The sequence below is a fragment of the Larimichthys crocea genome, chromosome III (genome assembly GCF_000972845.2).
Source record: "Larimichthys crocea isolate SSNF chromosome III, L_crocea_2.0, whole genome shotgun sequence".
NCBI lineage: Eukaryota > Metazoa > Chordata > Actinopteri > Sciaenidae > Larimichthys > Larimichthys crocea.
In genome coordinates this window covers 20,296,186-20,320,246 of record NC_040013.1, presented here as the reverse complement: position 1 = coordinate 20,320,246, position 24,061 = coordinate 20,296,186, and the positions used below count along the sequence as shown (strand labels likewise).

The 24,061-nt window shown below is 42.6% G+C and overlaps 3 protein-coding genes across 3 annotated transcripts in view; all 3 read left to right on the top strand.

Annotated features, from left to right (window-relative positions):
- Nucleotides 1–762: 762 nt before the first annotated feature.
- On the top strand, nt 763–8,042 carry sparcl2 (SPARC-like 2). The gene is made up of 9 exons (XM_019269290.2): nt 763–876; nt 1,265–1,341; nt 2,061–2,139; nt 2,751–2,862; nt 3,090–3,208; nt 3,294–3,448; nt 4,437–4,549; nt 5,675–5,769; nt 6,316–8,042. The coding sequence occupies exons 2-9, from the start codon at nt 1,285–1,287 to the stop codon at nt 6,369–6,371; spliced, it is 786 nt and encodes a 261-aa protein (XP_019124835.1). The 5' UTR covers nt 763–876; nt 1,265–1,284; the 3' UTR covers nt 6,372–8,042.
- Nucleotides 8,043–11,509: 3,467 nt separating this feature from the next.
- ndnfl (neuron-derived neurotrophic factor, like) lies at nt 11,510–20,985 on the top strand. The gene is made up of 4 exons (XM_010731590.3): nt 11,510–12,115; nt 14,784–15,008; nt 17,380–17,504; nt 18,682–20,985. Exons 2-4 carry the CDS (start codon nt 14,830–14,832, stop codon nt 20,130–20,132), a joined length of 1,755 nt encoding a protein of 584 aa, XP_010729892.3. The 5' UTR covers nt 11,510–12,115; nt 14,784–14,829; the 3' UTR covers nt 20,133–20,985.
- A 1,619-nt stretch (nt 20,986–22,604) lies between these two features.
- Nucleotides 22,605–24,061, top strand: part of dnajc9 (DnaJ (Hsp40) homolog, subfamily C, member 9) — a 3,864-nt gene continuing 2,407 nt past the window's right edge. Inside the window, exon 1 of the mRNA XM_019269328.2 lies at nt 22,605–22,985. Coding sequence (XP_019124873.1) covers nt 22,812–22,985 — 174 coding nt within the window. The 5' untranslated portion in view covers nt 22,605–22,811. The remainder of the gene's footprint in view (nt 22,986–24,061) is intronic.

Here is a 24,061-nt window from a genome sequence, read left to right as displayed (position 1 = left end):
ATTTAATTTAAATTTGTCAATTCAGTTATACCTGTTTGTCATCAGCTGTAGTTTTGCACGTTGTCAACAATATCTATAATGTCTTTTATTTTGAAAAGAAAAGGATAACTGAGGGCGAGGAAAAATTAGCTCGGCTTATGCCTTATGTCACCATTTTAATCCTACTTAATTCTCCATCTTATTTCAGTGTTTCTCACAAATGACTTTAATGTGCTCACCTGCAGATTTTGTGCCAGTCATGCAGTGTAGCTGCTATTGATCATTATAACCACCAGAGAGCAGCCTTTTTCCTATTATTGGCTTTGACAGTTCATGTGAGGAATCAGAGGTGCCCATCCTTTATTTGTGTGTGTGTGTCTGCATGTCTATGTGCCTGTCTGAAATACAAAGGGAGCCTTTTATGTAAATGAAAGACAGAGTGAGAGATATATAAGAGTGAGAGGAAGAGTGACCATATGTTCTCTCTGGCTTGTAAATCTTCCTATGGACCAGTGCCAACTTCAATAAAAAGCACATACCAAGTATAGCTCTCCTATACTATTCCCCCCCATATTCCATCTCATTAACATTCACCTGCACAGTGTTTTAAAGTAAGTTCAGATACCTGTGCACTAGCTGCAATCAACAGGGAGCTAATGTGATGGGAAGAAAGTCAGGCAGACAGTGAAGAGCAGAGAGGAGGGGTTAGATAAGGCAAGAATGTGAAAAAAAAGATGGATCAAATGAAAAGAAAAAGTAAAGACTGCTGAAGAGAGCTGTAAAAAGAATGCACCCTCAGAGGAGCCGGTGAGACGGAGAAAAAAAGGGTATCTGGCAACAAGGAAAAGAAGGAGAGCACTAACAAGGGAATAACAGCAGTGGAAAAGAGTGACAGAGGTAAGATGGGGTTTTTTTCAAGCAGTCAGGAGGATAGAAAATGACTTGTTAGACTGTAATAACTTCCTCAACTGGAGGCTGAATGTCCTCTCAGCGTAATTCAACCCTCAGTTTCCTCTGTGATGGAAAATGATTGTTTTCCTGAGACTCAATGAGCTGCATTGTTTTACCGGAATAGAATAATTGTCGGTAACGTTACACCAAAGAAGAAAGAAATGCATCTATTAACGAAGTATGATAGTCCTTCAGCAATATTTAATTTCTAGATTTCCAACCAAACTGTAATTGATATCAAGAAATGTAAATAGAGGGATGCTGTTACTGCTGGATGTAGATAGTGGCAAATATGTTTTTATTTTTCATTTTCAGTCTTGTAAATGTCCTACAGAGAGTGTCACTGGTTTAACCATGGACCTGAACTTGGCCTTGTTTCTGTTTCTGAGTCTTCACACTTGTACAGCCACGGTGAGTTGAACTTTTCATATTTGTACGTGGATGTTAGAATGATAATTCTCTATTTACGTTAACAAGTACAAGCGAATTGGGCACAAATCTGACTTAAAAAATGCAAATAATATTATTATTTTGAGTATTTTTTCATGACCAGGGTTAAATGGTAAAAGGATATTTTGTAAAATACTCAAAATACTCATAGTCGTCCTTCACCTGAGTGGCTTCAGTATTTTGGGTCAGCGTTGCACCTGTTTCTCATCTGATCTGGGAAGACTTTGGGGGCAGATGTGGACCTGGCACTGACTACAAAGTTTCTAGAAATATAAGTTTGGAATTGGAGCATACGAATGCATACCACTTTCACATTTCACATTATCATTTACAGTACGCTGAGTTTAATATGTTATGATATTTTTTTTTGATTACTGGTAATTAGATTGGAAGTTCATGATAAGCCACTTACTGTGATTCATCATTCTGATGAAAACAATAGGTACAGGTACAGTCTTGTGGGGACACATTATGGTTCTAAAATATGGTTTTCAGTGACAGACAAGTTTATACCTGAGTGGGGTGCATGCCTGTGGAATGACATGAAAAAAACAACACATGATCCTTTTATCCTCCGAGCTCTGCCTATAATAGGAAATGTTCAGAACACTATCTGTGTGTGTGTGTGTGTGTGTGTGTGTGTGTGTGTGTGTGGGTGCATGTATGTGTGTGTATGTCAGAGTCAGGGAGGCAGAGCCCAGCGCAAACAGAGACAAGCTGAGGAGAGTCTGAGGCCATATATTGGCAGAGTAGAGCCAGGTAAGACTATCGTAAGAATGTACTATACAGTGGAGCGATGCCATTTGCCATGCAGTCGGCATATCAGTTATATATCTTTTACAGACAATGTTTTTTTCAAGGCTATTTACTCTCTTTCCAAAGTCCGAGATGAAGATAAAATGTGCAAATCATTCTTTCCCACGACTGATGAAAAATATGTTTGAATTTATTTTCGCAGCTGGTAAACAATCAAGTCACCATTCAAAACATGGCAGGGACAGTCCAAAGCACGTCTTTCAATTGTGGGTCACAGATGTGCGCAATATGGCATATTTTACCAAGGACTGAATGTGTAGCAGTGATGGAAAAGCGGTTGTCACATTCATTTTCTTGCCATCATTCATTTGCTTTACCTTTTCCTCTTCTGGCGTTTTTGTTTCATCCACCATTCTTTGACATTTCATTATTTCAAATAGACCTTTGCGAGACATTTTAAATGATGCTTGCACCTAGAACACTTTTAATCAGCTACTGAAAGATGAATGTGTGGTCATCTGTGCGGGCCTGTAATCAAGAAAAGAAAAACATGCACGTCAAACTAGGAAACAGAACAAAGTATGTGGTAACAAGGTTGTTCTTTCATGTTTCAGAAAAGCTTTGTGAGCTGCTAAAATGCCACAGTCCAGTGGGATCTTGGTGCCAGGTGGTACAGGAAAATGGACTCTTCGTCCCCAAGTGTGTTTGTCCTCAGTCCTGTCCACGGTAAACATCTTGTAGCAACAATCTAATTTTGATCTGTGACACAAATGTGTCCAGTATCTTTATAAAAAGTGGCTTTGGATTTGATCAATTATCCATATAAAGCTTAAAAACTATGAGATTTTGGGTTAAAATCATAAAGTACAGCAGTTTATTTAATCCAGCTGTGCACACTGTATGATCTGTCCTCACATATCGTTTTATATATGGGTACTGGCTCATTCGATCAGGCAGAGGGCACCAGTGTGCAGTGTTCTGGGAAGGACCTATGGGAATGAGTGTTTGCTGCATAAAGAGGCCTGCAGAAAGAGACGCCGCAACGGACTGGCTCACACAGGACCCTGCCTGGGTAAACACACCAAGCATTAAATATTACACACAATTTCCACTGTGCACTGGAGCCTGCCAAATTAGCTGTTATCCCTCTTGATCAGTCCCAAAGGCTAACTGCACTGAGGAGGAGTTCAACCAGTTTCCATATCGTCTCCTGGACTGGTTTCTGCTCCTGAGTCGTATGGGGGAGTCCTACGCACCTGCTGCCCCGCCTCAGAGCTGCCTCAGCCACGCCCAGAGGGCAGAACTAGCCCAGGTAGATGAAATTTCACCCTTGAAGTGAGCCTGAACATCAGTTTGACATTAAAGGGGAGAGGTCTTTAGAGTAGTAAAAGTGATTTATGGTCAGCAATGACCTCATCTAATGATGATGCAAATAAAATCGATGTCCACAACAAAATGTAATGCTAAAGAAAGTATAGCCGGAAGAAAAAAATATACCAAGGGATCACTTTCACTCCCATTGTAACCCAACACTCAACCTAAAGTTCTTTTTGACACCAGACACCAGCATCGTGCCAGCATACAAACTGCACTGCATGGATTGTCTGGCGAGAAATCGATTCTAACCACCTACTTTAAGTGGAGGGTATGTTGTGTTGCTTGTGGTGTGGTCATCCACAGAATGAGACAGGGGCTTTCAAGAACACCATGTATAAATAGGATTTGGTCAATAATCACTAAATTATTCAATAAGATGGTGAATAGAGGGATAACTTAATATCCTCCCGCCAGCCACCTTGACCTCCTGGCCTCAGATGAATACAAAAAAAAAGAATTGTGCATTATTTTAAAGTGAAATATGATATATTGAGTTTTGGAATGAAGTTATTTTTGTGGTTCTTGCCTCCATTATTGTTCTTAGCTTAAGGATTTAATGTCAAAACTAAAAATAGAACTTTTGGTTGAATTTACAGAAATGCTACCGGCTCTGTGAGTCTGTACTTTTTTTATATATTTCTATTTATTGTGCTACATGTTGACGTCAATAATCATGTTCACCCTGTTAGTTTAGCACTAATTGGGAAAGGGAGTGTCATTAGTTTTGCTGGAATTTAGTCGTTGACCTCCGAGCTTGAACGTATCATTGCAGTCTGTGTGTTTATGATATATTTTGGACTAAAGTGGTGGATCATGGGTAACTATTAATGTTTATTTAGGTTACTATGATATAAATTAAAGAAGCAGTACAGATAAAGGTACGGTTTTCTCCTTTTCTTTCTCTTTTCTCTTCCTCTTTGTAGAAACGATTTACCGTGCTGGACAAAAACAAAGACGGCAAGTTGAGCCTCAGGGATCTGAGGAAGCTGCGCTACAAGAGGATGCCGCTGGAGCATTGTGCTGCACCGTTCTTTCAGTGAGTCCAACCTCCAGCAGCCTCCACAGGGTGATGCTTTAGAAGATTTTAGCTATTGGATAATATGATATGATGCTTAGATGACTCATATTTGAATAATGTCAGCATGTTTTGTTCCCGAGAAGTCAGAAGCACATGCCGTCATAGTCATCATGATTGTCATGATCATGATCAAGTCAGTGACCCCCTGATTCATTTTTTAGTGTTGCATTTATTTTCAGACAGACAGTAGCATGATTACATGGCCTATTCAATGAGCAGAAAACACAGTGCTTGCCATAAGGTGACTTAGTGGTCAATAAGGTGAAGGCAGTGTTGCTCACATGTTCATAACACAATCACCTTCTGTCACACAAAGCTTCATAATGTGTACCTTCTGTCTCTTGCAATATGTTATTTTTCAGCTAATTACAGAAACACCAAGGGTTAAAAATGTCACACGGCGATGCATTTCGCCCCCGCTCTGTGACCAAGTTGCACCTCCCACCATGCTGTTCTCTCTGCACGCCATCTATCCATTCATCCTCCATGCCAATACCCTCTTCCGGTGTCTTCCTCCCCTCCAAGCTCGCACGACCACACCATCGCTCCATCATCTTACTCCTCCTCCATGTTGAAGCGCTTCCCCCCCCCTTGTCTGCGCTTCCTACTTCCCTTTTCATCTTCCCCATACCTTTCATAGACTTATCCTCAGCCTCCTTCTCTGTCAACCCCTCCATCGTTTTCACTCTTGTCTCATTCTTTCATCCTTCCATCTCTTGCCCTTTCTCTGCCATCCATTCTCCCACCCAACCCCCTCTTTTCTCTGTCAGTCTGCAGTGACAGGTTTTGTGGGAGTAGGGCTGGCTGTGTCAATGTCAAGCCATTTCCCAGCAATGATAATGTTTATTACCCGCTGTGTCTCCCGCTGTCCATGGATTAACACAAATTGAAGGAGTACCCTTCAGAGATAACGACGCAGGGTGAACTGAAAGACAATGGCTATCGAAGAGCACCGATGCAGTTGTTTCCATACCTATAGATGCGTCTTTATACCGTCTGTGTGTCTATTCTTACAAGTCTGTCATTTTGTGCCGTTTCTGCAAGTGCTCTGTGGTGAGGTGTTACACTGTGCTGTGTTTGCAGATCATGTGACCGTAACAGGAACAGGAAGGTGACCCTGCGAGAGTGGACAACCTGTCTGGTGGATCGCACCGAGGCCTGGTTCTTTCATTTCATGTGTTAGTCACAACTTTTACCACAACATTGCTGCAATTCCCCATAGTCGCAGATAGAAACTGTTGAAGGTTACTTAAAGTTAGATTTTACTTACCGTAAAGCTGTATTAAAAGTAGAAGAGTCTTCTTGCAGTCTGACAACACACTCCATAATCATTCCATACATATTGCTCCAAGCTATGATCCATAATTAAATCTAAAACGTTGATGATGATTACACTCATTCAGTTTAGGAGCAATTGAGTATTGCACGTTGATAAAGTTGGTGGATTTCCGAAAGGCAGACTAGAAACAGAAAAGATGCAGTTCCCCCTGGATGACAGTCAACTGGCTTAATAGTACCTGTCATAATGAGTAAAATGATTCAGGCTTGATTGTTCATCCTTGGTTATCCCAGATGTTCAGATCTGAAAACAAACAACCAGATTTTTCTTTTTTTTTCTTTTCTTTTTTTGTTGTTGACATGACTTTAAGCTCACTGAAATAACAAAAAGAAAGTTGCTACACTCATTCCAAACCAAAATAATTTGTCTTGTGTTTCATCCACAGCTATGAAAATGGGTTCCCGCAAGCTGTGTCCCACAAACAAAACGAACCACCTTTGACGTGAAAGAAAGCCATGAGTTACATCCTGCGTCTTTTTTTTTTTTTTTTTGCACTGTAACAATTATCTGATTTAAAAGCTACAGGATGGTATTTCCGCTTACTGCTCACTCATCTGTTTGACTTCGTACTGAAGCTTGTAATTTAATGATTTATCACATCATCAAATGTCAGAGTCTGCTAGCTGTCTGTGCATTCATGTGTGTGCTCAAATGGGACAAATAGCCTGGACGGACTGACCGCCTGTATTGTTAATTACGTTAGCTGACATTTGTACATCTGTGTTGTAAAAGAGCAGGGGCAACATTAAGTACCAAATTATATATCATGCTTTGCAATTGAAAAAGGAGGGTGACAGCAGTGCAGACAGACAGTGTGATGTATACAGCATGACAAACTAGATGGGAAGTAAAGATGACGTGACCGGAGAAGAGACAAAGAGATAATAAAGGGGGTGAAGGGGAGAAGTAGGGGAAAGTGTCATAATGCACTGGAGGAGGAGAGCGAGCGAGCGAGGGAGGAAAGGAGAGAAGCAAAGTGACTGAAGGAAAGAGAGAGAGAGAGAGAAGTACAAAGTGTGTCTGTGAAAGACGGGAGGAGGTAATGCACTGTAAATGGGAGTTGAGAGTAATGGAGTAATGCATAAAAAATGGATCAGAAATGAGGGGAAGACTGAGAACGGAGAGCGAGAGGGGGAAGGGAGTAAGTGAGGAGAAGAGGAAATACAAGAAAAAAGGTTTTGATGCTGCAAAACATTTCCTTTACAGCCCGTTCCGTAAATAGCATCTCCGAGCATGATGCAGAATATTTGAAACACTTGACCTCTGTCAAGGTCAGAAAACTTGCATAATGCAAGCTTGCTGACTTTTTCTATGTATGTGCCATCTATAATACATGCTGCTCTAAAAACTCTTGTTGCATCTTTTTTTTTTTTTTTTTAGTTTGTCTCTGTTTTGTGTGTATGTGTGTGTTTTTTTTTGTGTTTTTTTTGCTTGTGTTGGCACTACAAGATCAATAGGAAGATGTGAACATGGCCCTGGGGTGGATTCTTTGGTATGACTGGTTTCTCTGGACTAATTAGTCTTCAAATTTACCATGCCTGAAGGATGAAGAGGGGGGGTGTGAGAGAAAGAAAGACACTGGAAAGAAGATGAAGAAAGAGGGAGAGATTTTAGGACTCAATATGAGATGCAGACTCGGTGCAGACACGAGACAAACAAGGATTCGAGGACTGCTTGTTCTACATGTCGTGCAAAAAAGAAAGTGCATCACCATAAATATGAAAACAAGATGTTTTCGTCCCGTCAGCTTCTCGCTGAGAACTTTTGATAAAAAATGCGAGTGGACCACTGGAGGGCTGCAGTTTGCCTTGGCGTACGGAAAGAAAAACAAGTCGAGAATGGGAGGGGGAAAAAAGGAAAACGGGCTCGAAGAAAGAATAAAAAAGGGGAGAGATTAACTGTACTGAAGTGTATTTGCTAATGATGCGTGACCTGACCTGACCGCAGCATGTAGCTGTTGGTCCTGTCTCTCCGTGTTGAAAGAAAAAAACGCTCTGAATGCAAAGTCCATGCCCCCCAACACCCCCCGTCCTCTACCAACAAACATCTCCTCAATCAACTCCCTTATTCCCCAGGGACTATAGTCCCTTTATCCGAAAAAATAAATAAAGTGAGCTGTTGGGGCCACCCCTGAAGGTCCGGCATAGCCTACACACCTGTTGGGGCCACCCCTGAAGGTCCGGCATAGCCTACACACCTCCTCCTCCTCCACCACTGATTTCATTGTATGTGCCCCCCTCCCCTTGTCATTTGTGCTAATAGATTCCCTCTCATTACCTCTGGACCACCTTCCCCCCCCCCCCCCCCCCCTCCAAACACAGAGAGGCCAGTTGTGGATTGATCCCCCCTAATCCGACTTTAACTTCCTGTCACAGACAACTACACACACCTTCACTCCTACTGTCGTCCCCTGTCGAACCCCATTTGGATATTAGAGGAGCAAGATGTGTGTGTGCCACCCACCTCTCTAACCTTGTTCTCCCCTCACCACCACCACCTCCTCCTCCTCCTCCTCCTCCTTTGGGTGCTGATCAGTGATCTGATCTGTGATGGCTTGCTTGCATCTCTCTCTTTCTCCATCTCTCACACATTTACACACATACACACTCCCAGGGGACTCTGACAGCACAGGAGCAGATGGGCGGCTGGTGATGACATGTTGTTAAAAATAAAGATTCCTGTTAACCCGTTGTCAGCTAGCGCACCCTCCCTCCCTCACGTCCCCCCCATTTCATCTCATCTCTGTCAATCTCTCTTTCTCTATCGCTTTCTCGCACTGCCAGTCTCTCTTTCTCCCTTTGCTTTCACAAGACTGTCCATATAGGCTATTACTCAGTACCAAAGCCAACTAACTGTGCAATGAAAGCATGCGGCATCAGACCCCCCCCGACCCCCAGACCATGATATTTAATACATGGCTGTCATAAAGACAGCTCCCTGCATTATGCATGACTCGTAAGCAGACATCAATAATAGATGAAAAGGCCAGTTTTGCAGTTTCTTTTCATGCAATTATGCCAAATGAAATTTTAACTCTCACTTTCTGTCGCTTTCTGTGCGAATGGAGTTCGGTCCGGTGACTGTGACTGTCTATAAATGATTAAACGGCAACACAAGAGGAGAGGAGCTGTGGGATCAAAAGAAATATTCAGACCAGTCACGATGGCAGCGAAACAGAGAGAGGATGTGTGTGAGAGCTCGTGAGCGTGTGTCACTCAAGTCTGTGCATCAATTCCAGGTCTGGCAGATGTCCGACAGATGTCCGAAAGTCTAAGGAAAACAAACTACAACGAGATTCACAGATCAAATTCTTGTCACCCAGACAAAACAGCAGAAAAGTTGTAAGAACGCATGCACAAAGTTGTATGTGTGCAGTAATCTCTCTAAGGTTAATCACCATCCAATCTTCAAAAGCAGCCGGCGTATCGCGCTCTGCCAGATTGCCGACTTTTAGAACTTCTTAGGGACTGTAAAGTGGGCCAGCGAATGGAGAGGGGATACACAGAGAGGAAGACTGGTGGCTTTGAAAGAGAGTTCAGCCGCAGTAAAGGGTCCTCATTTAAAAAAAAAAAAGACCAGTTGTGGCCACAGAAGTGATAGATTTATTAATAGCGCTCATGTGCCACATTTTTTTATTCTTCTTTGAAGAGAGTTTGCAGGCGGACACGCAGACGGAGAGGAAGGGAGAGATGGTGGGGTTCTCTTAGATTTTAGCCTGCGGTCAGACAATATTCCCTCTGGGTGGAGTGGGTCCCATTCAGAGCGACCTCAATAGCCCTACACTGAAGTACCTGGTGAATGAGTGAGAAAAGGCCCCATCACAGAATGGACAGGGGGGGGGGGGGTTAGTGCACAATGTGGCGGGCCTCTTTCTTTTTTCCTTTCCTGATGATATTGATTAAAGAGCTCAGGAGAGAGAGCACCCTACATGAGGCTCACCATTGTGTGGAGATGAGAGGGCTGCACCACCACCACCACAAGTGAAGGCCACTTGACCTATAGGTGGAGGACATAAAGCCTTCAATATGGCTGTCCTGTAAGCAGACTTATAGATAGTCTCTGTCTGGTAAGTTTCCATAACATACAGGGGCACAGGTTTTTAATTTTGACTGCACGAAGAAGGGGATTCACTCGGAAACTGAGCTCCAGGCAGAAAACACAAGCTACAAAGCAGACTGGACTGTGCAACAATTTCCCCTAACTTTGCTTAGATGAGAAAAGTGTGCAGAGAGAGAAAAGGCGAGGACAATGTTCAAGGAATAGAAGTCAGTACAGGAAACACGACGCTACAGCTGGTTAGCTAGAAACAGGAGAAACAACTCACCCGTAAAACTACAAATTTACATTATGAGACTTTTTTGTACAAATTAAACAAATAAGAGATAAGGTGTCGATTCGTGTGAAGCTCACAGGTGGATTTTGTTACTTTTGAGCGGAGCCAGCTGTTCACACCTGTTTATAGTCTTTGTGCTAAGTTAAGCTCACCTGGCTCCAGCTTCATATTTACCATACAAACACGAAGGTAGTATCAATTCTCTCCTTTAAAATCTTGACAAGAAAGTAATTATCATATTTCCCAAAATGCCAAACTTTTCATTAAAAAAACAAAAAAAACACGAACAAGCTCAACAAGCTGACTGACATTAAAAATAGAGAAGAATTTTAACTTATTTTAACTATGCCTAATTAAAATTTAGACATGTGTTCTAGTGTATATATATTTATATGTATGTATATAACAAGAAATAGCAATAACATAAAGAGCTTTGCTGTAGTCCGACATGTCCAGTAATTTAAAGGTTAATTGCGGTAAAACATGTGCATTTATTTATTTCCTTTTTTTTTATTTGAAACTTGAAGACCTGAATCCCAAACCTATATGTGGATGGATGAACCACTAAAATCCCATAAATATCTGTCAACAACATTTTTTTAAACCATAAATAATGTTCAACACCTGTAGTTTAACCTACATATGAGCTCTGAGTAACATGGTACAGTATATAAAATCATGTAAATGATGTTAGTCAGTGACACATCCACGTGATGATGAAAAAAAAACCTTTTATTTTACTTTATATTTTTATAAATAAAACATTTTGATACTTTTTGTTTAAAGGAAAAAACAATAGTTAAAAAAATGGTGAAGAAAAGAATTATTCAAATGTTAGAACTGTTAGAAACAGGTTGGTAAAAGTCCATATTCCTCTTTTTATTTAACGCGCTTCAGTTTTTAATTAGTTTTGAAGGCAGCAAGCACGCTAAACATTTGCATAAATCAATTAAGGTGTCTGATAGGCCGTTCGTCCTTAAACATGTTCATTTAGAGGCAGTCTCACTGAACGTGCGATAAGGCCACAAAGACAGTGTAACCTCTAACATGCAGTCTGCAGCACTCCGCTAATACAGATGTTATCACACCAGCAGGAGAATGGTTAATGTATTTAACTTTTACATCACCTCCCCTTTCCCTAACGCTGCTCTTGACAACGCATACACTCTCTCTCTCTCTCTCTCTCTCTCTCTGTCCTCATCACCACCCCCATTCAGCGACCTCACCACCAGCCCCCTCACGCTCACCCACTCGCTCCCTCACTCTCAGATTGCACATACAGATACACAAACACACACGCACACATGAGCCCATTTGAATTGCAAGTGAGCTCTGTTCGCCACCCGAGGAGGTAAACAGTGGAAGGAACAAGTGAAAAAGAAGAGGAGTGGGGGAGAGAGAGAGAGAGAGAGAGAGAGGAGAAAAAAAAGAGGAGAAGAGGGCACGCAGGCTTTACTGACCGGATGACATTCACACAGTGTTTAACAGGACAAGCCTCCACGTGTGAAGGACTGAGACACGGAGAGAAAGAGTGAGGAGAGCGCCTGGGGAACCTTGCACCACACCAGGGCACACAAGAGGTGGGACAGCCCTGAAGGGACACCTGAGCTCTGATGAGACACCTCCTGAAGTAGGGAGTGAGCAGCACCCCATGGGAAACGGAGTCAGAGGAACACCCAACAACAACCTGCTGTCGCTCCTCCTCTCCCCGCGACCGGCTCTCATCCCCTTCTCCTCCTCCTCCTCCTCCTCCTCTTCCTCCACCTCCTCCTCTTCCATCCTCGCTCCCTCTCTCATTTGATCCCATCCCTCACTCCCTGTGCAGGAGAGGGAGAGCGTGCACTGAGAGAAGGTAAGGGGGGATGCATGCATGCATGTTGTTGTCCTTGCAGCAGCATGAGAGAGTGTGTGTGTGTGTCAGCGTCTCATATTTCAACTGGATGTGTAAGTCAGCAACTTGTTTCTTTGGATCAGTTCTTTGTGTGTGTGTGTGTGTGAGAGAGAGTGAGGTCTCTGGTGGGTTTAAAAAAAAGCTGAGACAGATGCAGGGTACTTTTCATTTGTTGCAAGATCGTTTTCATTTTGACAGCATCACGCTTTTGCATGTCTGAACGCTGCGCTCATCTGTTATCTGTGCATTTTATTGCTCACCGGGTCTGTCTTTTCTCTCTGACTACCAATAATTCTTTTGTCACTTGAAAAGAAAAGTATGACCGCGGAGCGGGACAGAGATCTAAAGAGAAAGAGCAGACATAAAGTACGCGTCAGGAAAGGGAACGATACTGTATGAAAGTGTGTGAGAGAGAAATATGCAGGCAGAAAGGGACAATGAAAGTAAGGAAGGTTAGGAACGGTTAATATATTCAGATGTACGTGCAGCGAGGTAGAAAATCAACCATGAAATCCTATCAAGTTCCATGGTCATTGCATGTTACCCCACCATCATCCCCATAAACCCCCACCATAAACCACAGGCCAGTTCATTGCCCACAGTAGTTTTGGGGGGGACAACGGATCCTGCAGGGACTACCCCATGCCATTTAATCTGTCCCTGCACACAGATAACAGAAGGCAGATGGTCCTGCCAGAGCGCAGGGAGATAGAAGATCGCTTATACAATGCGAGGACAGATAGCGCACAGCACTCAACCTGTCCCTCTGAAACTGAGCCTGCATCAACTTCTAAATAAGGGGACCAAATGAAGTGAAAAGAAGACAGAAGGAGAAGGGCAGAGAGAAAAAGAGGGAGAGATGGAGACAAACACAGCAGGGTTGGACTATCTTTAATTAAAACACAAACAGGATCTAGAATAAATGCAGTCAGCTGACAGTCTGGGATAAACATAATGGAAAGAGGAGAAACTCATCTAAAAAAAAAAGAAGTGAGCGGGCCATCAAAGTCATGAGCTCCTGTGTTTAAAGGGGAGTGTGTATTTATTTATAGAGGGCGGTAGTTAAGTTCACTAGGCTCCCTCTCTCTCTCTCTTTTTTTTTTTTGCCTTATGAAAATTCAATTGGCCATAATTTGCTGAGGAGCCGTATGCATATTTCATAAGCGGGTGCGTTTTGAAGAAACAAGCCCGCCAAGCTTCTTTTTTTTTGTGTCTTCATCTTTATGAGGACTGAATGAGGGGGAGTGTGAGAAGGGCTGTGAGGTTGTGCAGCCGTCTGGTAATGTGTGACACATTAGAACCCATTGGACACGGGGGCTAAAGTAAACACCAATCAGTTTCATGTGTCTGGCTAAAACAGCGAAACAAATTAATTGCAACCTTGTTGCATGGCAATAATGTTTTTTTTTCTCCTTCTGACTCTTTTCCAACCTTCTTTTCCAGCTACACTTTCTCCTCTTTCCTCTTTCCGTCTCTTTGCCTCTAATTACTCCAGGATCCAACATCCTCCTCTTCGTGCTCTCCATTTCCATAGCCCTCCCTTCCTCATCCTCCCCTTCCTCTCCTCCCTCCCTTCCATTTCAATCTGCTTCTATCCCACTGCATGTCTCTCAGTTAAAGCTTTATGGGTCGTTCACTCCCCTCTTTCTTTGCAAGGATAATGAGCAGATGCCTCTGTGCGACTTTGTAGCTGTGCGACGGTTTGTGAGTTTTGGATCTCGGAGCATCTCGGGGGCCCCAAAGACTCAGATGTACCTTCTGTAGCTGCCTTCATAGTTCCACTGTGATTGTCATCTGATCTATAGGGCACAGCCCTGACATAATACACCTTGTTAGAGGAAGGCAGGGAGTGTGTTTGCGAAGACTTTGTGACTTTGAACAAATGTGTTTTTCTCTGGGGAGAAGGAAGACCAGTGAGACCTATAATCATCCTATCCACTATCACTAAATCAAAACAACACACACAGTCACACACCATATATGACACACACATTAAAAAGACAGGAGAAACACTAATGGAGTGTGCAAGGAAAGACAGAAAGAAAGAGAGACACAGAAAAATCTGACACAAGTTCCTCCTGTTAGGCATCGCATTTATGTTTGCTTATTGGATCTGACTGCATCAGAGCACCTCCAGGTGTTGTTTGTGTACCTTTCCCCACATCAGCGTGGCGTCACTTTCTCCTGATAAAATGGCCGCTAATACGCCGTGATGATGAAAGATATTTGGAGAACAGACCCATTTGAACTCCTCGACTAAAAATAGAAATGGAGATGTAAAGGCATCGACTTCAGAGTGATATTAGCAACCCACTTCTCACTTTGAAAAGTAGTGCGATGGGTGATTTTTTTTTACAGTGAGTGTCAAGCTGTGCTACGCACACACGCACACATCCCAGAGTAATACAGCATGGCAATTTCTTTCCCCCCTGCATGAATAATTTTGTCTGAATAGGATGTTTCTTCATATCAATGAATCATCAGCCTCTACAGCTCTTTAGTGTCTGTGTGAATGGTACAGTAGAAATTTAAGTGTGTTTGAGTGCATTACTGAGGGTGTGTGTGTGTGTGTGTGTGTTGCTGATGGGCTCTGATTGATGGTTTTGACCTTTCCACCATGCGTTTTCAGAGCCAGGGAGAAAAAGTGAAAGAGACAAGAGAGCAAGAAACCGGCGATGGCACTCATGTCTCTGTCCTGGTGTCTCGGTGCAGCTTTGGCGCTGCTTTGTGGCTCTTCGTGGCCCCAGGCGCACTCAGCCCTGGCACCTGAGAATGAGGTACCACTCCGCCCAACTACATGGTTACCAGAAGGAAAGATCACCTCCATAACTCTCCCCAAAGGACGAACTCGCAGGTGAGGTAACGGAAGCGATATGTATTCAAGAGGTCTAGTTGTTGGTTGCCATTAGTGCTGCAACTAAAGTTTCAGTGTTGATCAATACACTTTCAAGTAAATAAATGATTAATAAATACTACTACTGGACTTCTGCAGTGTATATTGCCAGAATATTTGTGTTATGAAGAAAATAAAACTCACAAATAGGATTACAGATTGGTGAGGTGTTTTTTCCCACTCCCACTAACCTGAGTCAGCAAGTAAAAGTCATGCATTCAATTTTTTACTTATACTACTCAGTAAAAGTGTATTAACATCAAAAGTAAAAGTATGAATTATACTTTATTACTGCTGCAAGTAAAAGTGGGTCTAATTTCAATTACCTTTATGCTGCTGACTGGCCTGTGAATTATCTCCTTTAACCTATAATAACATCATAATTTTGTCATTATTTATCCATCCATCTAGTGTAACTGCCAACTAACTATCCTTGTTAGGATCACTGGGGGCCTGCAGCCTGTCACAGCTGGCAATGGGCAAGATGCAGGGTGCACCCTGGATAAGTCTATTTGTTAATTATATTTTGTATTGTTAAGTGGAATATCTGAAAAGTGACAGAAGTTATTAAACAATTCTGTGGAAGTAAAAAAAACAATGAAATGTTGTGGAGTAGAGGTATAAAGTAGTGCTGCCTCTAAATGCACTTTAGTACAGCACTTGAGTAAATGTATTTACTTTCCACTACTGTCTGTGACTGCATTAAAGAGCAGAGTAAAGTAAAAAAAAAAGAATCAATAAGTACTGGGTACATGGTTGAAATGGTATGAGTATTTAACCAAACCTGAACATGGACATTGCAACTTTATTGTATGAAAATAATATGCAACAATATAAACGTATACATAAATAAGCCTGTTAAATAACATCTGGATTAAAATCCACTCAAATGAACACATGACAGAGTACTTGAGCTCATCTGATGGGTCCGTGGGAGTACAACAATACAACAAAATAGGTTGGGTACCACTGGATAATGCCAATGACAATTTACCCAAGGCCAACAGCCTCAAATCCAAAAGACATTTAATCCACAATGATATAAAACAGAGAAAATCAGCTCGCGATAGAGAAGCTGTAGCCAGAAAATGTATCAAATCATTTAAATACATATTATTGACATCAAGTTTGACTTTAAGATAACTTCATGTCTGAATTAACTTGGGTCATCCCAACAGGACATCACTGAATTTCTTTTGCCTTTGAAACAAGTCTATTTAAAACTCAACACGAACTGCACATTTGACTCCTCAACAGTAAAAAAAAGTGAAGCGCTTTCCTCATTTACGGCTCATTGAAGACGATGAATAAATCTTGAGGTCTCCTCATCAGATTTGCCCTTGTTTCCACTTCAATAACAAGTCACCAGCTATTCCCCCAACTACCTTTCTAGACAGTGGCTGATTCCCAGCACCACTGTAGAGAGAGCGAGAGGAAGTGGAGCCCATTTGGCCTGAACCTTATACAACAGTGCCAGTGCTCGCTTTCTGAAACTGGGAGCCGAAAATTGCAAAATGCATCTCCCTGTGTGCTGCAGTCTGTCCATCGGTGCAGTCATGTAGAACCGCACAGCAAATAATGGAGAGAAAACACTGATTCGGAAATTAATCACTCTATTAAATAAGCCACAAAGCGCCCTTGAGAATGACAGTGTCTCACATCTGTTTGGAAACAACCGCCATCTGCAGAGAATCATGAATAATTATGTTTGTACGGAAGGAGAACAAATATTTATTAACAAGTAACCATGCAGTTGCTTAATTTTCATGAAGGTTAACTGGCTGTGAAGATGTCACAGAAGAGTTAGGAGCAGTGATTATTTAAGTTAAAATAATACCAGACGACCACAGTGTGAATGTCAAATGTCCTTTAAATGCCATCTAAAATGCAAATCCGAAAAAACGTCGGATCACAATAAAGGACATAATAGTTTCTATGCAAAGCACGATCCCAGATAGTTAGAGCAAACACACAGATATCCATCTGAGACTGTCAATGCAGCCTTATCATGTGATTCCCGGGTCACCTCTCCTGATCTGCTATCAAATGTCTGATCGCCATGTAGGCAAATGGAAAGACAACGATTGGCAGATGTTTGAAACAGCTGCAACGTTGAAAATGTTCAATCTTTATGAGAGAAAATTGTACGGAGTCCACCGTATCTGCAAATCATCTCACAAAATGAAAGAATGTTGCGCAGTGTGCACTGGAAGATATGCTGTCTTCTCATCCATCACCTTGAAGCTGAATTGAAACAGGATGTTATCTTTTTGACATTCCCCGTGATGAATCAGACAACTTTTCGTGGTTATCTTTGGTGTTTCACGTGCAGGCTATATTTCACGCTGAAGAAGAAGGCTCCGGTGATGTCGGTGACTGTCAGCCCCTGTGACCTCCCCATCGAATGGACCTTGGCTGCCCGTACCCTGAAGGACAAACCCCTTAAGAGCCTGCAGTGTGAGTGAACCGCAAGACCACAACCTGCACCTTCAGATAACCATCCAGATTACCCTTATCGTCACTACATCCAGCTAAGCTAAGACGATGAGTTAGATATAGGGATTTAGCAGAGGGCAAAGACTCTACTCTGACTAGAAACTATTAGAAGTCATATAAAGAGTGTAAAGTCTTTGCATTGCTTGTTTGTCTTTTGTGGCATGTAGGTCATTGCTTTAACTTACCAATGCTGTCACATTTATAGGCCCGATGAACTGGCCTGTGTTTTTTCAATGTCTAAATTTGTTTCTTTGCCAGGTAGATGCTACATGCATCGTCTTATAAGCAAACTGTACCCAGTTCTTAAAGTTCAGAGAACAGAAAAACTACCTATTGTATGATGATATATTCCCTACTTTCTAAATGCCATCCATTACCTCAGAGACAGTGAGTGTAATCATATCTGGTTGTCACATAGTCATAAATTTTAAATGACTGGCTTTGGACTTGGATTTTTAAAAACTCATAAAACACTGGCTCAAACATTGAAGAAATAATAAAATATTACTGTGCTCTTAATCTGCAATATTTCGAGCATCGCAAAAAGCTATAGAGCTGCAAAATTACAAAATGGCCAAACCAATTTTCCAACTTAAACAAGGCACAGATTTCTGGAAAAGAAAATATGCCTTGAAGTGTTCCATGAGTACTTTTCCAGGTTAACTAAGAAAGGTTCTCTACGTGGTAAAATAACATTATGGAGTTATAAAATGACACATGAATCATTCAGACCCTGAGCTCATGGGTCCCCATTGCCAGCCTGAATTATTCACTTTGATTCTGAAACATTTGGTCTCATTTGAGGAGTGATTTCTAATCTCGAGGAGAGCTGAACAGTGACGACGAGCGTTGGCGGATTTTTTCGTGTCTAATTACCAGTTGTGACATTCTAGTGAAGAGTGTTTACTTAAAGATGACAAGACTTAAGGTATGAATGAAAAGATCAGGAATTATTTTTGAAGTGGCAATTGACATTTCATTGACTTATTTAGGATTTTCTCTATATCAGCCAGGTACTGCTTATCATTCTAGACAGTGAAGTTCAAACATTCAAGTGATGTAACAATAAGCAAAACACATTTATGAGTGGAGTGTGACTTTAGTTATATGTAACTATGATCCTTGTTTTTCCTGACAGGGAGCACCAAAAAGAGTGTGCCCGAGGTGTGGTGGCGAGGTCCTGGGACTGAGGAGAAGATGCACAGCTTCACTGGCAGCGTAGTAAACACCTACAGGGGTCCTTCCCACCCCCATGCTTCAATCTACATCGTGAGGCTGCGCTCCAAACAGCAGAACACTCAAGCTACAGTGTACCTCCATGAAGGCCTGGGACCCTCTGGCGTCTTTCCTCTGATCCCAGCCGACCCTCGAGTTCACACATTAGGTGTCGGCATGACCAGTGTCACCCTCAGCTGGGTGCCCAGTGCATCCATAAACAGCCTCCCACACAAGCAGAAAAGTTACGAATACTGTGTCCTCGTCAACTCTCAGCAAAACTACCCCAGCCTCTGTGCTGCGCGAAAGAGCATGAGAAGAGAGAAAGAACAAAAGCAAGAAAATAAGGACAAGAGAAGGAGAGTGACAGTGTGGCCAATTTTAAAAGAGTGGTGGTGGCAGCAGTGGCACTCTTATCCTGAACCCCAGAGTGCACCTTCTTCCCTCAATGATGAGTATGCTGATCTCCAGTGTGTGTGTCAGGGGACGGAGAGTGTTTGCACCGTCTCTGAGCTCCTGCCTGACACCCTGTATTACTTTGACGTCTATGTGATGGACAGGCTGAACGGGACCAGTATGGCGTACAAGGGGACATATGCTCGAACGCATGAAGAGGCTCGGGCGGCGATTACCTCGCTAAGAGAAGGGGAGCTGAGGTGGGTGAGCTTCAACAACAGAGGCTCCAACTCAGAGCAGTTCTTCAGTTTCCGTCCTCGGGGTGTGCAGCAGAGCGGCCTCCTCACCTTGCAGAGTTGCGGTGCACGTGAAAAGATCAAAGTCACCGTGTCCAGTAAAGGTCAGGTTTTGACCTCCCAGGCTGTGGGGGTCGATTTAGCGCACATTTGGCTCCAGGGAAGTCCTTCTTACCTCATCCACTTGGAGAGAGAAGGCACTACCACAGGCCACATCTCGGGTGCTACAAACCCAGCTCTAACAGGAAGTCTCACGGCTTCAGTCAAAATGCAGACCTCGTCAGCCTACCACCGCAGAGGAGTCCCGTCTCTCCCCTCCACCTTGCAGATAAAATCCTTCAACCGGTTACGTGGTTGCAACAGTGTCACCCTGGCCTGGATGGGCACAGAGGAAAGAAGCCTGTACTGCGTGTACCGCAGGAAGCTGGGAAACCATGAAGCAGAGGCTGGGGGAGCATCAGCTCTAACTGCACCCTGTCTGGGGCCAGAGTCCCGCTCTGACACCGAGAGAGTTCTCTGCAAGTATTTCCAAGAGCTGAATCCTCGGCGGGCCGTTACAACAGCTGTGATCGGGGGCCTGGAGCCAGGGACGGCCTATGTGTTTGATGTCTATCTAATGAGACGCTGGGGGATCCCTATCAAGTACGCCAGCAAGATGCTGAAGACCAGAAAGGAATGCTGAGCTGCCGCCCCCTACAGGAGGTTTTTAGACTGTCCCTGTTTAGGGGAAAAAGCATCGGTCATGGACATGCTGTAAAGACTGACCATGAGAACGAAGCCATTTAACTGTTGTGGAGAGACTGTTACCATAACAAGGAATTATTCCCTGTGGAGGAGCAATGGTTATATTCAAACATCCACTTGCACTATCCATGTAAGTGGATGGAAAGCATATGAGAAGGATCTGCACACCAGCAAAAGTTCATAATATTTACAATACAACTCTTGTGCTTTTGTCATTTTGTTATTCATTGTTGATCATGATAATGATGTGCCAGTTGTCCAAGTGCTTATTTTGTGTGTGAGTACAAAGGACAGACGAGGTTTGTGAAGTCAATAGCAAAACAACAACAGAGACTGTGCCAAATATGCAACAGAAACAGATGGGGCAATAATTGGATAACATCTGAGACAGGGGAGTTTGCAGTGTACATCTCCAGTGCTGCATATTGTACAGGCTTATAAACACAGATGGGTGCAATCTACAGATGCTTAGTTCAAAGTCAGTGTGTATCTTTGTGTACTGCTTTCGCATGAAGCAGTGAAAAAATACTTAGTGACTTGCCTCATTGTCTTTGATGTATTCTTGTGCTGCTTCAAACGCACCAATAAATACTAGGGTATCTGTGCGTTCTTGACCGAGTGATGCATGTATGGAAACTGTAAAATGGCTTTGCTACCAGATTGTTTTCAGATAGCTTCCACTTTTACTGTAATAGACAAAGTGTGCACTCGTGCAGCTCGGTGCCATACTTATTTGTGACATTTAATTACAGGGAAATTAAACATGTTTATTTTGGTAACTAGTTGGGGCTGCACAGAAAAGACTGAAATATTACAAGGGTCAGGGTTAGGTTTAACATTAAATTAAAGTCTAATTAATTGAAGTATTGGGGTTATCATAGTCTTATATTTATGCCAAACTTTTTTTACACCTGATGTGTCACAAAGTTACTTAGTACTAAGTCTATGAAATAAGATAAGATCGACTTTAATGATCCAGCATTGGGGAAATTCACTTGTCAAAGCAGCTTGTATACACAAGGTGGTGAGAACAAGAAATATACAGAAAAAACACAAAGTCGTGCTGGTGTTAAAGAGTCTGACAGCTTACATGGTGGCAGTAGCAGTCTGTTGCTGAAGGAGTTGTTCATGATGGTTGTCAGCTTTGCTAACATCCTCCTCTCCCACACTTCCTCCATGGGGTCTAGAGTGACCGAGCTGGACCTGTTGACTTGTTGAGTCTTTTCCTGTCTCCCCAGCAGACGACTGTGCAGAATAACGCAGATGTCACCACAATGAGAATAAACTTCCTGCACATTGTAAAAGGACCTCAATAATAATACATTTTATTTCATAGGTGCCTTTCTCTCACCCAAGGACACCTTACAAGAAATGCGAGTACACAGCAAATAACAGAAACAAACAAAAAGAACCATAAAAGTATATCGACAACATTAAAACAGGTTAATATAGGACAATGCAATTTAATCAGATGGGAAAGGCTATTATAAACTGGTGGGTTTTAAGTGCAGACTTGAATTGTGAGAGTGAGTTGATGTTACGTATGAATATATATATATAAAAATCTCCTTCTCACCCCGGCGGGGGGGGGAGGGGGTATCAGTGTCAACCTCAAGCTCGGGTCCTCTACCAGAGGCCTGGGAGTTTGAGGGTTCTACGCAGTATCTTCGATGTTCCTAGGACTGCACTCTTCTGGACTGAGGCTTCAGATATTGTTCCTGGGATTTGCTGGAGCCACTCTCCCAGTTTGGGGGTTACTGCCCCAAGTGCCCCCACTTGCCACGGGGACCACGCTACTACTCTTGACCTTCCAACATCCGTTCCCCCGCTCTTTCACCCTTGATACTTCTCAAGTTTCTCATGTTCCTCTTCTTCCTGATGTTGGCGCAGCTGGGATCCCACATCTATCACCACACCCTCTTCTGCTCTTTGTCCCACCACCACTATGTCTGGTTGGTTAGCCAGACCGGTTTGTCAGTCTGGAAGCTGAAGTCCCACAAACCTGGCCCTGTTTTCCAGCCACCTTCTGGTACTTCTATTCCATACTGGTTGCAGATGTTTATAATATATAAAATCAGAATCACTTTATTAATCCCCGTAGGGAAATTGTTTTGTTCACAAGCTCCAAAACAGTGAGTGATAGCAAGAAACAGTAGTAAGAAAACAAAACTTTAACAATATACCATAATAATAAGTCCTCTATTTACATACACACTGACTAAATAATATCTAAAAGAAGAAAAGAAAATAATGAATTAGATATATAATATATATAATATATATAATATATATATATATATTATATAGATATAATATAATATATAAATGATAATAATAAGTCCTCTATTTACATAGTCAACGTCCTTCTGACGTCGGCTGACGCATTCTGTCATGGGAACCAACGAGAGGGCGTTTTTGTTCGTGACGTAAGCACGTCGCTGTACGTACGGGTTCATCTGACGGGCTAGCGCGCCAACTTGATATTGCCGACAAACCAAAGGAGAAAGCAGAAAATTAAAACCTTTGTAACTGCAAAACTCGCCTGTTGAAAGCGGCGTCAGACGCTTCGGATTGAGTACTCTTCAAACCACGGTCAAAAGTCGGACTAACGGTCGGCATGGGTTTGCTCGAGCGCTGCCAGGAGCTCTTCAAGACCTCGGACCTGTACGAGCTGCTGGGCGTCAACAAAGAAGCCACCGAGGCACAGATCCGGAGGAGCTACTACAAAGTGTCCCTCAGAGTCCACCCGGACAGAGCTCCTGAAGACGCGGACGCTACGGAGAAATTTCAGGTTTCACCTCTCCTGGTTGTTGCGTAGCTAACTTAACGGCTAACTTACTAACTAAGGCCGCGTCCCATTCAGGTCAAACAGAGTCAGTCAGTGCTGCTGTGGCCCAGCAGAAAGGCTCTGCTGCACTAAATGGAACGGGACCTTTTAATTAGTATCTTTGCAAACACCTGTTTTGACTCCCTTACTAGTTTATGACCAAGACCTAAATCTGTTAGCCAGCAAATATCAGCTGTACAATGGTTCACATTAGAGGAGGGACACTCGGATAAAATATTTATGTTACATGTGATTTCATATCACGATATTGGTATATATTTTATTTGGCTTAGGAACCAGAGGGTTGCCTGTTAAAGTAGTGCTGGGCGATACCGTGATAGACGATAGAAAAGCGTCTATCACGATATGACGATACATATCATGATAGACGATAGAAAAGCGTCTATCGTGCCATTTCTCTTCTATCGTTTCTAACCTAATTTTATCAATTACAGCATATATGTCATTAAATAGCCTGTGACGATTGTATTAGTGTTGTCTTGTCACTATGTATACTCTAAGTTTATATAAGTGAAAATAAAGAAGAATTTAAAAAAAAAAGAGATTATTCGCAAAGAAACTCCCTCTTGTGATTTTGCGACATGCTTTAAGTTAATTAAACTCATCAGTGCTGAACGATGGACGCGCAGCAGGCTGAAGTCTTATTCAAGCAAGTGGTGAAACAGCGGGGGGGCAAATTGCGAAAAGGGAAAAACTATAGCCAGCCGAAGACAAAGCAGTCTTTCGCACAAGGCAACGCCTGTGTATGTAGTCGTGAAGGACAGCTTTTGAGACTAGGGATGGGAATCGAGAACCGGTTAACATTAAACGAATGCCTTCTGCTTTACATTTAGAAGATGACCTCGACGAGAGAGAGAGTCTGGCTGGCTCAGAGGCTGGCAGCTGTACTAGTACTCGCTCCTGTTCACTACCTCCTCTAGATGATGCTGATCAAACTGTTTGTTCTCCTTTTTTCCCCAAATGAGAATCGATAAGAGAATCGATAATGGAATCGGAATCGTAAAATCTTATCAATTCCC

What these genes read in the sequence shown, in the direction of transcription:
- sparcl2 (XM_019269290.2), top strand. Translation starts at nt 1,285, where the DNA reads ATGGACCTGAACTTGGCCTTGTTTCTGTTTCTGAGTCTTCACACTTGT. An exon ending in TGTCCTCAGTCCTGTCCACG is followed by an intron (nt 2,863 to 3,089) that starts GTAAACATCTTG and finishes TCATTCGATCAG; the next exon opens with GCAGAGGGCACCAGTGTGCA. An exon ending in TGTGCTGCACCGTTCTTTCA is followed by an intron (nt 4,550 to 5,674) that starts GTGAGTCCAACC and finishes CTGTGTTTGCAG; the next exon opens with ATCATGTGACCGTAACAGGA.
- ndnfl (XM_010731590.3), top strand. Translation starts at nt 14,830, where the DNA reads ATGGCACTCATGTCTCTGTCCTGGTGTCTCGGTGCAGCTTTGGCGCTG. An exon ending in CCCAAAGGACGAACTCGCAG is followed by an intron (nt 15,009 to 17,379) that starts GTGAGGTAACGG and finishes TTTCACGTGCAG; the next exon opens with GCTATATTTCACGCTGAAGA. An exon ending in ACCCCTTAAGAGCCTGCAGT is followed by an intron (nt 17,505 to 18,681) that starts GTGAGTGAACCG and finishes TTTTCCTGACAG; the next exon opens with GGAGCACCAAAAAGAGTGTG.